This window comes from Cottoperca gobio, chromosome 17 (genome assembly GCF_900634415.1).
Source record: "Cottoperca gobio chromosome 17, fCotGob3.1, whole genome shotgun sequence".
Taxonomy (NCBI): domain Eukaryota; kingdom Metazoa; phylum Chordata; class Actinopteri; order Perciformes; family Bovichtidae; genus Cottoperca; species Cottoperca gobio.
The window spans coordinates 14,796,606-14,810,655 of NC_041371.1; the positions used below are offsets into that span (position 1 = coordinate 14,796,606).

Sequence of the window (14,050 nt, forward strand, 5' to 3'; positions counted from 1 at the left end):
TGGAAAATAAAAGGTTGAGTCACTTTGTCAAATGAATAGACAGGATGAAAACTGGACAAACTAAAGTCATGCTGCAACCAATATCGCCCAAAATTAATTTCTCATTTCAGCCAAGAAGAAACCGTGCATAAAATACAAAAGTGATTCTAAAATGGGGTGTGTGGAACTCTAATGAAGTTTTCATTCATAAAAAAAGAAACTCGTTACAAAAGGCTTCATAGTTCAAACAAATTATTTTTTTAATCTATCATTTTTTGGAATCTGCAAATATCTTTATAATACATTTCTCCTGTTCTGTCACACAAACCGGCTACATCAAATTATTACAAGGGACATACATGACTGTCCCTGGTATGTTTTCTATCTTGTAGGGGTCAATAGATAACCTAAAATATTAGACAAACAACACAGAGGGCAGACATATTTGGTTACATAGTCAGATTTTATTGGACAGAACGGTCACCAGGGCTACAAACATGAAGAGGCAGACAGTGACGAGGAGAAACACCAGGGGGAGACCTCACTTCGCTGCAAACACTGATTTCTCCAAATGCATCTCTGAATCAAACCAGTGTGACAAAGTTGGATCTTGGTGCTGAAGAAACAGGACATTTGGGCGACAAACTATTTTATTGGGATGATGTTCAGACCTCATAACTGGAATGTTCCCCTATTCTTTAACTTTACTCACTGGTCAAACTAATAGTGGAAAAATATCAAGGGACAAAAACAATACTCTCCAGGAAGTACAAAAACGGCTCGGTTACCATCAATTCTTTCTCTCTTTTTTTTTTTTTAATTTTAAAACAACCCATAAGAGACTTTGAATTGAGACTTCGATCCAACTGACCGTTACCAAAAAACACAGATCAATATCAATCAGTCCACGATACAGAATCAGACAACGCATCTCAATTTAAAGGGTAGACTCTACTGAGACAGAAGTTCACATACAGGAACTATATCAGGACTCATTTAAACCACAACAGCTACAAATCATCTTACCAGGGATTACCTATAGGACGTGTGGGACTTCTAAAGTAACTGGAGAGTAGATAGTGGAATAATAACACTGAATAAACACAAGAGAGCACCCCTTAAAGACCCCAAAGGTGCCTTCAGTCCTCTCCCCCTGGTCTCCATCTGCATCACTTGTCTTCTTCTTTCAGACACCAGTTGGTTTACAGGTTTTACTCATCACTACGAGATATATACACGATACAATGGTTCACATTTTGCATATATCTGTGCATTATATCATATTTACTTTTTTTTTTACGATGTAAATTCAATCTCCAACACCTAGTTAGGAAGGGGTGAGGGTGGTGGTGGGTGGGGGTGTATGAGTGAAGCTATAAGGATTGAGGGGAGGAGAGAGACAAAGCAGGAAGGGGCAGAAGAAAAAAATCTTAACAGGATAGATGGGAGGAAAGTGGTCAGTTCGCTGCCTGGAGCGGGTTGAACTTTAGCAGCGGGTTTCGTAGATGCCGGAGCGGCCGATGTACCGAACCCATTTGATGACATCGTGGTCACTGTAGTTGAGCTTGGACTCAAACACTTTCAAATAGCGCACCTTCAAACCAGAGGGAGCAAAAGGAACCTGCGGAGACAAGAAGAGGAAGGTTAAGAGGACGTGTTGGGGCATGCTGGGAGATGTAGGCCACAAGGTCGCTGGTTCTTACTGTGGGTGTGAAATTAAGCGAGCTCTGAGCAGGAAGTGTGTGTGTGCGAGGCAACAGTAATTGCAGTGACTTTGCATGATTGATAGCGGGATCACATTTAATCCAGCCCATTTGTTTGGTTGCAAACTCAAAGTTCAGCTATACATTTAGCAAACAGGATTTGTCATGTTTAAAATCAGGCAGTAAATGAGTTACTATATTAGGGAAGCAACTAAAGATTATTTTCATTTTTATTGTCAAGTAGTTTCTTGATTATTCACATCAGAAAATGGTGAAAAATATTGATCCGTGTTTTCCAAAGCCCAAGATCACATCTTCAAACGTGGCGTTTTGTCCACAACTCAAAAGATATTCTGTTCACGGTCACAGGAGAGTGAAGAAACCATCAAATATTCACATTTAAGAAGCTGGAATCAGAGAATGTTGTCTTTTTTTTCCCCCCCTTACAACATTTCTCAAAGAATAGTTGTAGACTAATTTAATAATTGACAGTTATTTTTTCCTTTGCAGCTCTACAGTAGTTATTAGTTACAGTAATTAGGAAAAACAGTTGCAACTAACTTCAGTTTCAGATTCAACAAACGTTATGTGCAACAGAGAGGAAGACAGACTGTAAACTATTCTGACCTCAAAGTTCATAGAGATGGGAGGCCTGGCCCATTTCTTCTTATCGTTGGTCGGCAGCAGCTCGATCTCAGCACTGATCTGAGACTCCTTCATCCCAGCCATGCGTTTGATCCTACACACACACACACACACACACATTAAGCTTTGTAAGAGTTGTACAGGTTTCAGCAACAAGGAACCACATTTTAAAACAGTCACAGGAATAACTAAGTAAAACAAATGATTTACAAAAGAGAATAGGACTGTTTGACAGGTTAAACAAACAGACGCCAAAGAGAAGCTGTCAATCATTAAATTGACACAGAGCATAAAACTGAGTTTGGTTGCATCTCATGAATATACTCACTTCCAGACAATGGCGTTCTCACTGGCCTTGTACTTGGCTTTTCCCTTCATACAAATCACCTGCACGCCGCTTGTGTTGAGAGGCGTTGGTATACGCACCTGAGGAGTTGATAATGAAGAGGAGCAAAACTTTAAACATTAAAGCAATCAAATATCATACACATTTCAGAACGTGTTTCTGATTACATTTGACAAAATGTTAGGTGTCTGCATTCATCAGTATCATGACTTTGGTAAGAGCTCACCTCGATCTTTTGGGCCAGCAGCGAGGGTTTGAAGTTGGACTTGATGACCACCTTGACCTCCAGTTTAGTGCGGCCAACCTCCCTGACCAGAGGAATAACTCGGAACGGCAGGATGATGTCTTTAGTGGTGCGATACCTGCAAGAAGGGGGGGGGGCGAGGGAGTGGTTCATGTACCAAACTTATGTCGTTTTATAAAGCGTAAACAAGGATTTCCTTAAGTTGTTTCAGTGTTCATCCATGCCCCACTCATTCTTTTCTCAAAACAAACAATTTATTTAAAGAGAGAATGGACCGAACTAGCCTACGTTAAATGCTTTTAGTACGGTGAGTCTCACATTTGGCTATTGTCTGGACAGCTTAATAATAAACACAAGCTTTAAAAAGATTTTTAAAAACCCATCTACTGACCTCATGAGCTCATACTCTCCATCAGGGGGGATGAAGCTGATGCTACGCTCCGAGTCAAACTTACTAAGGCGCACACACTGGTGGAAAGTGCAGTCATCGATGGCTATGGACTGCTTCCCACTGCTGTGAGACAAGAACACATTCAGAGACGCACACAAAAGAGACAAAAGAACATTAGTGAACTCTTTTATCATTATTAATTATATCTAATAATAAAGATAAAACTACTTTACAATTACTTTCCAAAAGAAAGTACACAGAGACACAACTGCTAGTATCAAGACATCAAATCCTGGTGGAGGTTAATGACACTATTGTGCAATAAAACACATCACAGTCCCCATTAGATGTTAGGTGGGGTAATAAAGCAAACCAACCATTCTACAAAATAGGGAAACAACCACCGGGATGCACACTGAAGAGTTAACATGGCATGTTTGATTTGTGTAAAGTGCATGAGATGAATCTTAATGTGCTACAGCTTCAACAAGACAGGTGAATGTGTGTGTGTGTGTGTGTGTGTGTGTGTGGAAGTGGCAGAAGGTGAGGACACTTGTCAGTACAGTACCTTCCTCCCCCTAAATCACTGAGGTACAGCACATAGAAAAGAAAGAGAGGGAAAGAAAGAAGAGATGCATCCAAAGGAAAGAAAGAAAAAAAAGAATTGTAAAACCTGTCTGTTTGTAAACAGCAAGACAACATAGCAGACACAGAGCCAGAACAGACAAGGTGGGTTCTAAAATGTTGACCTAACAATGAATATCCTAGTCAGTTTTCAAGATATAGAAATAATCAAGACAGAAATAATAGAAAAGCACCCGTCTCAAAGAAAAGGAATTGCAAATTATCTAAATGATTTTCAGCCTTGCTTATAGTTGATTTCAGATATTCAATTTGCCGTCTGCTTGTTGCGTCACTCACCTCTTCCCTGCGTCATCGGATACTGCTCCCTTGCCCTGCTTGTCGATGACAATCTTGTCATTCATGCCAAATTTACACTCAGGCATTCCGCTCAGGTAGCTCTTCATCACTACTCGGCCCGAGACGTGGGCGCTCAGGACCTGGCCTGGACAGGACGGGAAACAATGTGACTCTGGGGCTAAAGCTGGACAGACTACAAATGATATTGTTGATTTTCGGACTCTGCTGAACTCTCTTTAAAAAGGTTCTACATTTGAAATGCACTTCCTACTAAATGGACCTTGTAGTTAGATTATCTTGTCAAAACGAGGATTCAGACTCTCTTCAGGTCTACGTTTCAAAAATGTCTTGATAAAAAAAACGTATAATATATTAATTTCAAAAATCCCAAATATGTTAATATTCACAAGGAGAGACATAAAACCCCAAACTCTGAGCTAATGTCAGTAGTTGTTCTGAATGATCCAATTTCAATAAATGATTCCTGTCAGCAGTCCCCACCCAGTTCAGCGAGCATCATGAACAGACCTTGTGGTGACATGAGCAGGTTGACGCTCTCCAGTACGTCCAGAAAAAGCTCATTGCGGCGATACTTGATGCCTTCACGACGCCAGCCTATCTGCCCCGTCACCTGGCTGGTGATCTGAGACTGCTCCTCTTTTGTCTGCGAGACCGGGAGAGAAACTGTATCAGCACTAACAAAAGGAGAAGGCTGACAGTTGGTGGTGATGAAAAGGGATCATTAGCAGTACAGTGAGGGAGGAAAACTAATGTGACACGGTTTCATATATGGATAAAATGCATTTCCTTAACTAGAATCTCAGTATGTTGTTTATTACCTGGTGCTGAATTATGAAGTGTCCAAGGCCGCAGTTGAGGGGAAACAAGGAGAGAAAAAACAAGTTATCATTTCAAAGCAAATTGTTACCCGTTCAAGATAATGATTGGCAGTTAAATATCTCTGTAAAAATGCCAACATTAAAAGGCGGCCTCTAATGGCTTCCTAAAATGTTTTGTGGACTGTGTTTTGTTCAATTTCCATAAAGACACATAACGTCACCCTAACTCACTGTCAGTGTGGGTATCATCACATCACACGCCGAGTTATTGCTTGATATCATTGACAACCCTGCAATAAAAATGTCTAATGTCTCCGCCTAATTCAGAACACGCAAATTGGCTTGTGACATCCCCATAAAATATTATTTATTATTTATTTATCACCCGTCAATCACTTGGGATTCGAGGTTGTGGATTAATATTTTATCTACTCTCACCGATATAAATGAGGATCTGAGTATGATGCAATACAATCCAACAACACCACAAACTACAGTCTCTAAAATGACCTAAATGTTGAATCAACACCTCTCCAAAACAGTTTCAACATAAACTGAACACTACACTGTACTGGACTGTACTAGTATGAGCTCAACTCATCTTACTGACCTGTCCCTTAATGCCCTGCTGGGTGATGAAGGTCTTCAGAGCTCCAGTCTCTGAGTTCTGGGGGTATCCAAAGTCCAGGATCTCTGTATGAACACAGAGATAACAGTCGGTAAGAGATAAGATGGGAAAGAGAAAAATCTAGGGCATGTAGCGACGGTACGAACCAGTGTTGACTGAGTGAGACATTTATACCCAGGCTACGTACAGCTTTTAAAGAGTAAAATTCAAGCACTTTAAGCATTTTCAAGTTACCAAGAAAGGACAGAGTCTTGAGGCCGTTATCACGTCTAAATTGTTACTTTACATGTAAGTGTGAAAAATAAAGTTTGCATTAAGGTTCAAATCAAGCATTTTCCAAACCTTCAAGGCTTTCTATGGACCCTGGATATCATTTTCATTGGGAACCAATACAACAAAGACGTCACCATCAATATCTTCTACATGCAATAATAATTAGATTCTATACGATCCCGAGCTGCTCAGTTCTCAGATTTATCGCATTATATGTTGAAGAATTAAAATACAAATAATATCAAATATATGATTCCACACACACGAACATCGCAACTACGGCCTCCTACCATCCAGCAGCTCGTAGATGAGCACAAAGTTGTTCTTGATGTTCTCCTCGCTGATCTTGCCAAAGTAGGCCGTCATGACGTCGCACATCTTGTAAAGGAACTCGAACACCATGGCGGCGTTGACATTTTGCTTGGTGACGGCCGCCAACCAGATGTTGGAGCGCTTGACGTGGAAGAAGCTGGTGCGGGCAATGTTGGTCACCGGTGATCGAACCTGCTGCCGGGCGTGAATCACGTTCACACGGAACGCATCAACCGCGTTACGCCTGGAGCACGGGAGAAAGAGAGACAAAGACAGAAAAAGAGAAGAGAGACATTCAAGTTGGGAGTCGAGGGAATTGTTTCACACTTTTACATAACACTACCCCACTATGTGGAAGTATTTGTCGAGTTTGATATGCAGTTCTGCACTGGACTCAAAATAAATAACCTCTTCAGACCTCAACAGCATATCCACCCATTACAAGCAAAGAGCAATAATCAAAACGTTTCCCCACCAGCTGGAAAAGGATACCTTGAGTGGGAGCATTTAGACAGAGAAAAGGAGCGTTGTTTTGTGTAAATGGTGATAATTACCAGGAGGGAGAGGGAAGGCTCGGAGAGTTTAGGTTGAAACCCAGGCAACATAATAATTAATTATCTGGACTCCATGGGAACACAAATATATATTTTTACTATGCACGGTCCAAATCTGATCATAACATGGAAGGTTTCTTTTGTATAAAAAGTTTGAATCACTCTATTGATACTAAAAAGTTAGTGAGATTATGTTTACCTCAAAAGTACAGTTTAGTGCCGTGATGCTATGGGGAAACGCAGCCCTGCTTCATGTGGGTTTATAAATAACAGGGATTAGTGCATGGGATGCAGCACGTTCTGACAGGAACACCACATCCTACTGAGAACTGGCACAAACTGTCAACCTTACTGGTATTCAAGACTACTATTACCTAATCTAAAAATGTAATATTATATTAATGTGAGGAGGCCCAAGCTGCAGGCTAACATTTAACCACTCTTACCGTCTGCTCCAATTATTAAATGGTTAAAAGGGCACCATGAAGAACAACTGGGAGAGACATACAGGTGGCAGCCTTGTTGGTTGATGTTACATATGTCAGGGTTCCTACACATTCCCATGAATTAAAGCCACATTGTTATGATCAAACATTCTGTGAAGTCAATCCAGACAGCTACCAATGAGACATAGACTATGTAACTAATATTTATGCTGGTGAAATAAGTCTGGGTATTACACAAGTATTGTCTTCCAGTTTTCTCCCTTGGAATAGAATAAAAAAAACAAAAAAACATTTGGTCGCAAAAAAAATGAAACCGATTTTAATTACTTTTCCAAAACGTCTCGGATTGTTTGAGCATCTTTCCACCATCTACATTCGACAATAGGCAAATATTGAATAAGGACAAAAAGTACAATATGTCAGTCTATGAGGCTGCCATGATGTCTGCCTTGTCCTTTAAACTACTTTAACATCACAACTAACAAGCATTAACACCTTATCAGCCAAGCAATATTGAACATATTTAGCTTTGAATTGTATGACACTTTAAAAGTAAATTGTCAACAAAATTGTTAACCACAAAAAAAATAATTGATTGCAGTGAGTTTACTTAATTTAAGACCCACTACAAAAGATACCACGTGAAATAAATCTAAAATGATCTAAAAACATCCGTTCAATTTCTTTGTGGAAAAATCAGAGAAGAATCAAAGTATGAGAGGACTAGATTAACCATCATATCTCATGCTCAGACTACATGCTTAGGCACTGGTAGAGCTGTTTGTGAGCATCAATTATACTCATTGAATGGCTCTGGTAGTGGCCCAGTTTGTTGCCTTTCATTGGATTGGCTGCTGTATTTCAGTATCTAGTGGTTTATTCACCACTGCAATGTCATGACAGGTGACTCATGCTTAGAGGAAGTATCAGGAAGTTGACTGTGGAATCAATGGGCATGCAGCTCGGGGTTTCAGGGAGTCATTGATTGGTGGCCATGAGAGGGGAGGGTCATGCTTGATAGGCTGGAGCATCTCTTACCTATTCCTACAGGGGCCAAGATGGACAGATGGAGGAAAATGGTGATACAGAGGATAGAGAGGAAAAAAGAATGAAGTAAAAGGAGAGGAGAGACAAAAATGCAGAAGAGACATTTTCGTGCATCATGTACACAGACAGAATGAGTAACATGGTGTTCATTATGACGCCATCATTGTAACTGAATATGTCGGGAACAAGTCAGCAGCACTATATATTGTTCTTTAAATCTAATGTATCGTATCAACAGCATGGCAAGTGCATATTGATTATTTGTATCACCCCATAACAGATTGATTAGTTCAAGTGAATCAATTTCTATTTCAGCAATAACTTAAAGCTCTGTTGCAGTATTAAAACAAATGCGACTATATATGTCAACGAAACAATATAGCACTAACACTGCGACAGCAACAACATAAGTCTGGTTTACTGTGCGGTGTTGCAGCAGTGGAGACAAAACTTAGGGATTTTCTGGTTTTCTACCTAAAATAATATGAAAACTCTATAGCTGTCCTTTTGAGTGCTGAGTCGTAAAGCTCGGAAATTAGATCGCATTTTTACACTTCCGGTTCCCACATCTCGAAGTTAATGGGTTTTTTGGTTAGATGCCTGAAAAAAGATCTGAAGTTTGTAATAAAATACATCAGCAAATGCGCCACTTGTGAATTTTGAAGCTTTTAAGTATCTTAAAAAAGGGCGGTTGCTAACAAGTGGCTAAATGAGACTACAGAGGATGTCAGGGGCAAATCCCATTGGTTTTTTGCCGAGGGTTAACCCTAACCCTAACCCTAACACTCTATGGAAGTAAACAATGACAGTTTTCCTCTTTGTACACCTTTTAGCAGATTTAACTGTGGTTGTGAGGGCGTGAATTAAATGTCCTTTTAGTACATACAATCAGTGCTATTCTGAAGTACACATTGTACATTATTTGTGCCACTGCTAGACTGATAAAGCATCCACAATCACATTACCGATTGCTGCCTAGAAACAGGACAAAAGATGGAAGGGATCCTCACACGTATAAAGTCTGCATGTCAAAAACCTGCAGACCTTGCCATGATCTATTTCAAACAGAATATTTAATGGCATATCAGTGGCTCAGTCTGCTGAACAGCTTTGAAATGCAGCATATACTATTCTGTTTCTGCCCTTATCCTCCACGCTCCTAACCCTAGAACAGCAAAAACTGTTCAAGAGATCTAATGTTTAAAAAAGGCCTTGGCGCCCATCATGTGTAACTATTTTACCTGAAAATACCAGCCTCACACTCATTTTGATGCTACATTGACTTGTAATAAGGAGAATGGTGTCTCTGCGAGTATCACTCTGCACCTCGAACGGCCGCTCTTGCACTATGCAACTTTGGTGAGTGGGTCGTACAATCTCCCGGTAGAAGTATATATGGCTTTACAGTAATGGCGTGATTTTGGTTAAACTGGATCACTCTGCTGCTCTGCCTTGACTTTTGATGATTTACGGAGGTTCCTGATGGACAGAAAACTTTACCTGCAGCTAAAGTAACGCTTACCAAACTAGTAGCTGCCGACAGTTAATTAGCCGTTAGCTCAGTTAGCCGTGCTGCCAGGTCTGGGAGCTCAGAGCACCAGTAGAGTGTTGTTTAGACCGCTAGCACAGAAGCTTTGGACCGCTGGGAGGAGGAGGATGTTTTCAGACTCGGGGAGGGGGGAATGCTGGCAGGAAGTGGCGCCGGTGTCGTGACAGAGGTGTTGGTAATATTAGCTGGCTAGCTATGTCGTATTGCACTTGCTTGATGTTTGGCTGTGCTAGAAAAGTTGTCAACTTGCTAGTTTTTGATCATTCATAAGTAAAGTAAAGTAATCATAACAAATGCACATATAGTGTGCTGTCCATATGCAAGACAGCAGTGTAGGAGTGAAAAGCACTCTGAAATATTGGCTTTTAAAAAAGGGTCTACACAAAATATAACCTATTGAGCCCGCACAGTTGCTGTGTACCCACATAATTGACACTAGGAAATCAATTTCTACCCTTCTCTGTACCTTGCCGACCCTCACTGTGTAAATCTACAAGGCATTGGACTGGTGTCTGTTCTGGAGAGATGCCTTCCCTCAACTCAATCACTGAACGTGTCCTGGTTTACACAAAACAGAAAGTGATAATTGGGTGTAAGCATGAAGATCTGGTATGTCCATTACAAGTGAATCACATCACACAATGTGTCACAAACAAACAAATAAAAAGGAACAAGGAAGAAAGACAGACAGTATGGAAGTCAGATATTCACAATATATAGTGTATTCTTCTGGCCATAACATACCCACTGATCTGTGGATCCATGTGGACTTTCACCCGACACGTGAGGTACCAAATATTGAGCGACATCGTTTACAGGTTTTAGCCAATTACTACCACTGGATATGATTCAACCATGTTTTAGTGGTCCATCTTAGACAGTGGGAACAATTTCCTATTCAACAACACTCAATCTTCAGCATCTATATATAGGTTCCTGTCTCAGCTCAGTTTACATCACATTACAGGTCATTCAGCAGATGCTCTTATGCACAGCAACTTACAGTGAACTAACTACAGGGACAGTCCCCCTGGAGCAGCTCAGGGGCACAATGGTGACAGCCTTGGTATTGAACTCACAACCATCTGGTGCTTTGTATTTGGAAGCCGTACTACTAGACCATCACCAGTTGTTAGTTTAATGTCTCTTTTTACTTCCACATTTAAAGTGAGCCACCAACTATTCTTTAAGCCATTATGGCACATTTTCCCCCCAAACAAGCAAATTATTAAATCCCTCCATTTCAAACCTAAGGAAAAAATGTCTTTACAAAAGGAGAGGATAGAGGTGCTTGCCATCAGTTATCAGTATTTCATTACCATAGGGTACAAATAAATAACTTGTGTCTTGTATCAACACTGAGATCAAAATACTGAATGATGAGAACATTATTTTTTCATGTGCATAATACTACTTTTAAAATTACATCATTGCTTTATGTTTTATTTAAGTAAATAAATACAATTTATTCAAATCCTACGAAATTGTGTGCTTTGTCTAAAAGGTGGGTAACATTGTCCTAAATGTAATTCTGGTTTAGCAATTTTAAACCCATTTTTAGAAAACAAACAAAACACACCAATGCCAACTACTAGGCTAAGAAGGGGGGCATAATCCTCTTTCATCCTCTCTGCATCAATCACAACCTGTTCACCCCTGCTGGATCAGACCAATCTCATTGACATGAAGACCCCCAAAATGTTAGGACGGTTACAGCAGCATTGCTCACGTGAAACATACCCAATGTCATCTCGGTAGACCCGGGAGATGAGGACCTCCCCCTTGTGGTTGTAGATAAACAATCCTCCAATCATTGTGGCTGCTTCTCAGTCCCAACTGGCCATGGTGAACCCAAACCCCGCCTGAGAAGAGCGAGAGACTGCAGGAAGGAAACAGGGAAAGGAAAAAAAGGTGATGAAGAAGTGAAAGCAGTGAATATTGAGAGAGTGACCAACAGTACAGGGAAGCACTTGTCCCTCACATCCGCTTTCGCTGTCTCTCTTTCTCTCTCACACACACACACATCACTCTATTGCCAATTGAATATACCCTGCAGCTGCCCCACTGTGGTGACTCATTTTTGTTAAGTGCATGTGCATACACACATCATAAATCACTCCTTAACTCCAATAAAGGCTGAGGACACTCTACAACCACCACCCACACCAGTCAAATCCCTGTTTCTGTACAAAGTAAGATTAACAGCAGATTAACAGCTACCAGTTTGAAGCAGGATATCACCAAGTAGCCAGCTCCAAATCTGTTGGCTTATTGGGCTGCATTTTACTACCAGGTGCAGTCTGTAGCTGGATAAATCCAAAGTAAGAATAAAAGCTAAAGACTGCATAATTAATCTTATCAAGAGGCAGTGCAGCTGTGTTAGTTAGCATTATTGTGGTTTAGACAAATCATAGCAGTTTGTTCTTATTAAAGAATGAGGTTTCTGGAAACCAGAGGATGAAGGACATGCTTGAAATTCCTCGAAGACAGAGGGCATAAACACGGTGCCAAAAGGAAGTATACATTACAATCATATGACCAAGATCAGTCCAATAATTGCTCCATATGGACATTGCCGATTCGTGGCCGAATAAACCGTGCACAAGACCTGAGCGGGTTTAATCGCCCTTTTATTGGCCGAAGTCAAGATGTCTGCTCACTCGGGCCATTTCCTAACGTTCATACATTTTTTATATTTTCTCATTTGTTCCTCGACCGGTGAGGGACATGTTTGCTTGTACCACTTGATTTTAAGCTTTCTCAAGTGGCTACAACACTGGTAAAGGCTTGACCTTCAGATAAAATCAAAGTGATGGAGAATAGACCGAGTGAGAGGTAGCTAGCTAATTTAGCTTACGATAGCAGGTTAGCTGGCGGTGATGTTCAGCGAACCAGCGTTGAGCCGTGCGGAATTTTAAATGGACTTCCGGTGAACAAAAACCCAGACCGTTTGACGACTATTAACACGCAATACTATTAATTGTCAAACATTTACAAATAAACAATTTGAAAGTATAACACCGACTGTCGCCAAATATACAAAAGCGTTAATCACTTGACGAAATGGCATGCTGTATGCTTTTATTTTTAGGAGAAAAGCCGCCTCTATTCCGTTAGCTCACTACTTGCCGCTGCTAGCTTGACGTTAGTTAACGGAGCGGCAGCTAACACTGCTAATGCTAACATCGCTCCCAATTGTAACAGTTCACCGGCTTTACGAAACGGTTATCGGATTACAGTTGATCATTTTGACGAGGGACGTGTAACCGTCTCGACTTCGATTAACTTACCCTAGTTCTCTCACGAACGCCACCAGTCTTTCGCTCCCCGTTTGGCCTCGGATATAGCTTATGTCAGGATCCAGTAGGTTCCCAGTTCACACACCCGCTAATTCCGCTCCTTCCTCCCGGTCCTCTGATAGCTGTCAGCTGACCCGCCGTCCTTACGTACAGCCGTTGCGTTGTGACAGGAAAAGGCGCGGCTGGAGAGATGTGTAAACCGCACCCAGGCCTTGTTATGATAAGCTACATAAGGCTACTGGTCATTTGTGTTTCATGATTATGTTTGTGACAACTTTACAGTGCAGCACGGTGGGTCAGTTAATTTTTTATAAATTTGTTTGACCATGTTGGCATATATCCAACTTGCTTAATAAAATGTTCTTGAGAAACACCGTGGTATTCCTTTTTTAGTTGATCTTAAACTTCTAACTTCAGTAAATAGGTGTAAAAAAACAATTTCCCTGGGGGGAAATGTGTTTGTCCTTAAAACTAATAGTTGTGTGGGTGGTCTTGATTTATCCTGTCCTGCAGAGTCCATCTGATTCAACTCAACATGTTGTTGTCCAAGTTGAATCAAACCACCTCTCTACAGGAGTTTTCCCCCCCTCCCTAACCACAGGGAACTTTTTGCATAGGGTCATTCAGTTCTAAAGCAAGTCTAAATATGCACAGACAAGGCTGATCTCCTGTGTGTGTGTGTGTGTGTGTGTGTGTGTGTGTGTGTGTGTGTGTGTGTGTGTGTGTGTGTGTGTGTGTGTGTGTGTGTACACACACACACACACACACACACACACACGCGTACGTGCACACACACACACACAGTCTAACCTTCACAATCCTAATCTTGGACAGTTTGGAATCTGCCTTTAAATGCAAACATGACCCCAGGTGA

At 40.9% G+C, this 14,050-nt stretch overlaps 1 protein-coding gene across 2 annotated transcripts; it reads right to left on the reverse strand.

The window, feature by feature from the left end:
• Nucleotides 1-423: 423 nt before the first annotated feature.
• Nucleotides 424-13,358, reverse strand: LOC115022559 (AP-2 complex subunit mu-A). 2 transcript variants are annotated; one of them, XM_029453587.1, is made up of 13 exons: nucleotides 13,168-13,358; nucleotides 11,618-11,756; nucleotides 6,260-6,525; nucleotides 5,679-5,761; nucleotides 5,069-5,074; nucleotides 4,758-4,893; nucleotides 4,230-4,374; nucleotides 3,877-3,894; nucleotides 3,309-3,431; nucleotides 2,900-3,035; nucleotides 2,656-2,753; nucleotides 2,310-2,421; nucleotides 424-1,600 (listed from the first exon to the last, which is right to left on the reverse strand). In XM_029453587.1, exons 2-13 carry the CDS (start codon nucleotides 11,689-11,691, stop codon nucleotides 1,466-1,468), a joined length of 1,332 nt encoding a protein of 443 aa, XP_029309447.1. In that variant the 5' UTR covers nucleotides 11,692-11,756; nucleotides 13,168-13,358; the 3' UTR covers nucleotides 424-1,465. The 2 variants fall into 2 exon arrangements, with proteins under 2 accessions (XP_029309447.1, XP_029309448.1); XM_029453588.1 differs by lacking the exon at nucleotides 3,877-3,894 and having other exon boundaries at nucleotides 13,168-13,357.
• Nucleotides 13,359-14,050: the final 692 nt, after the last annotated feature.

Coding starts and splice junctions, on each gene's coding strand:
- LOC115022559 (XM_029453587.1), bottom strand. CDS start 11,691: ATGATTGGAGGATTGTTTATCTACAACCACAAGGGGGAGGTCCTCATC. Junction 5,762..6,259: donor CATCTACGAGCTGCTGGATG/GTAGGAGGCCGT, acceptor GTGTTCATACAG/AGATCCTGGACTTTGGATAC. Junction 2,754..2,899: donor TGCTGGCCCAAAAGATCGAG/GTGAGCTCTTAC, acceptor TCAACTCCTCAG/GTGCGTATACCAACGCCTCT.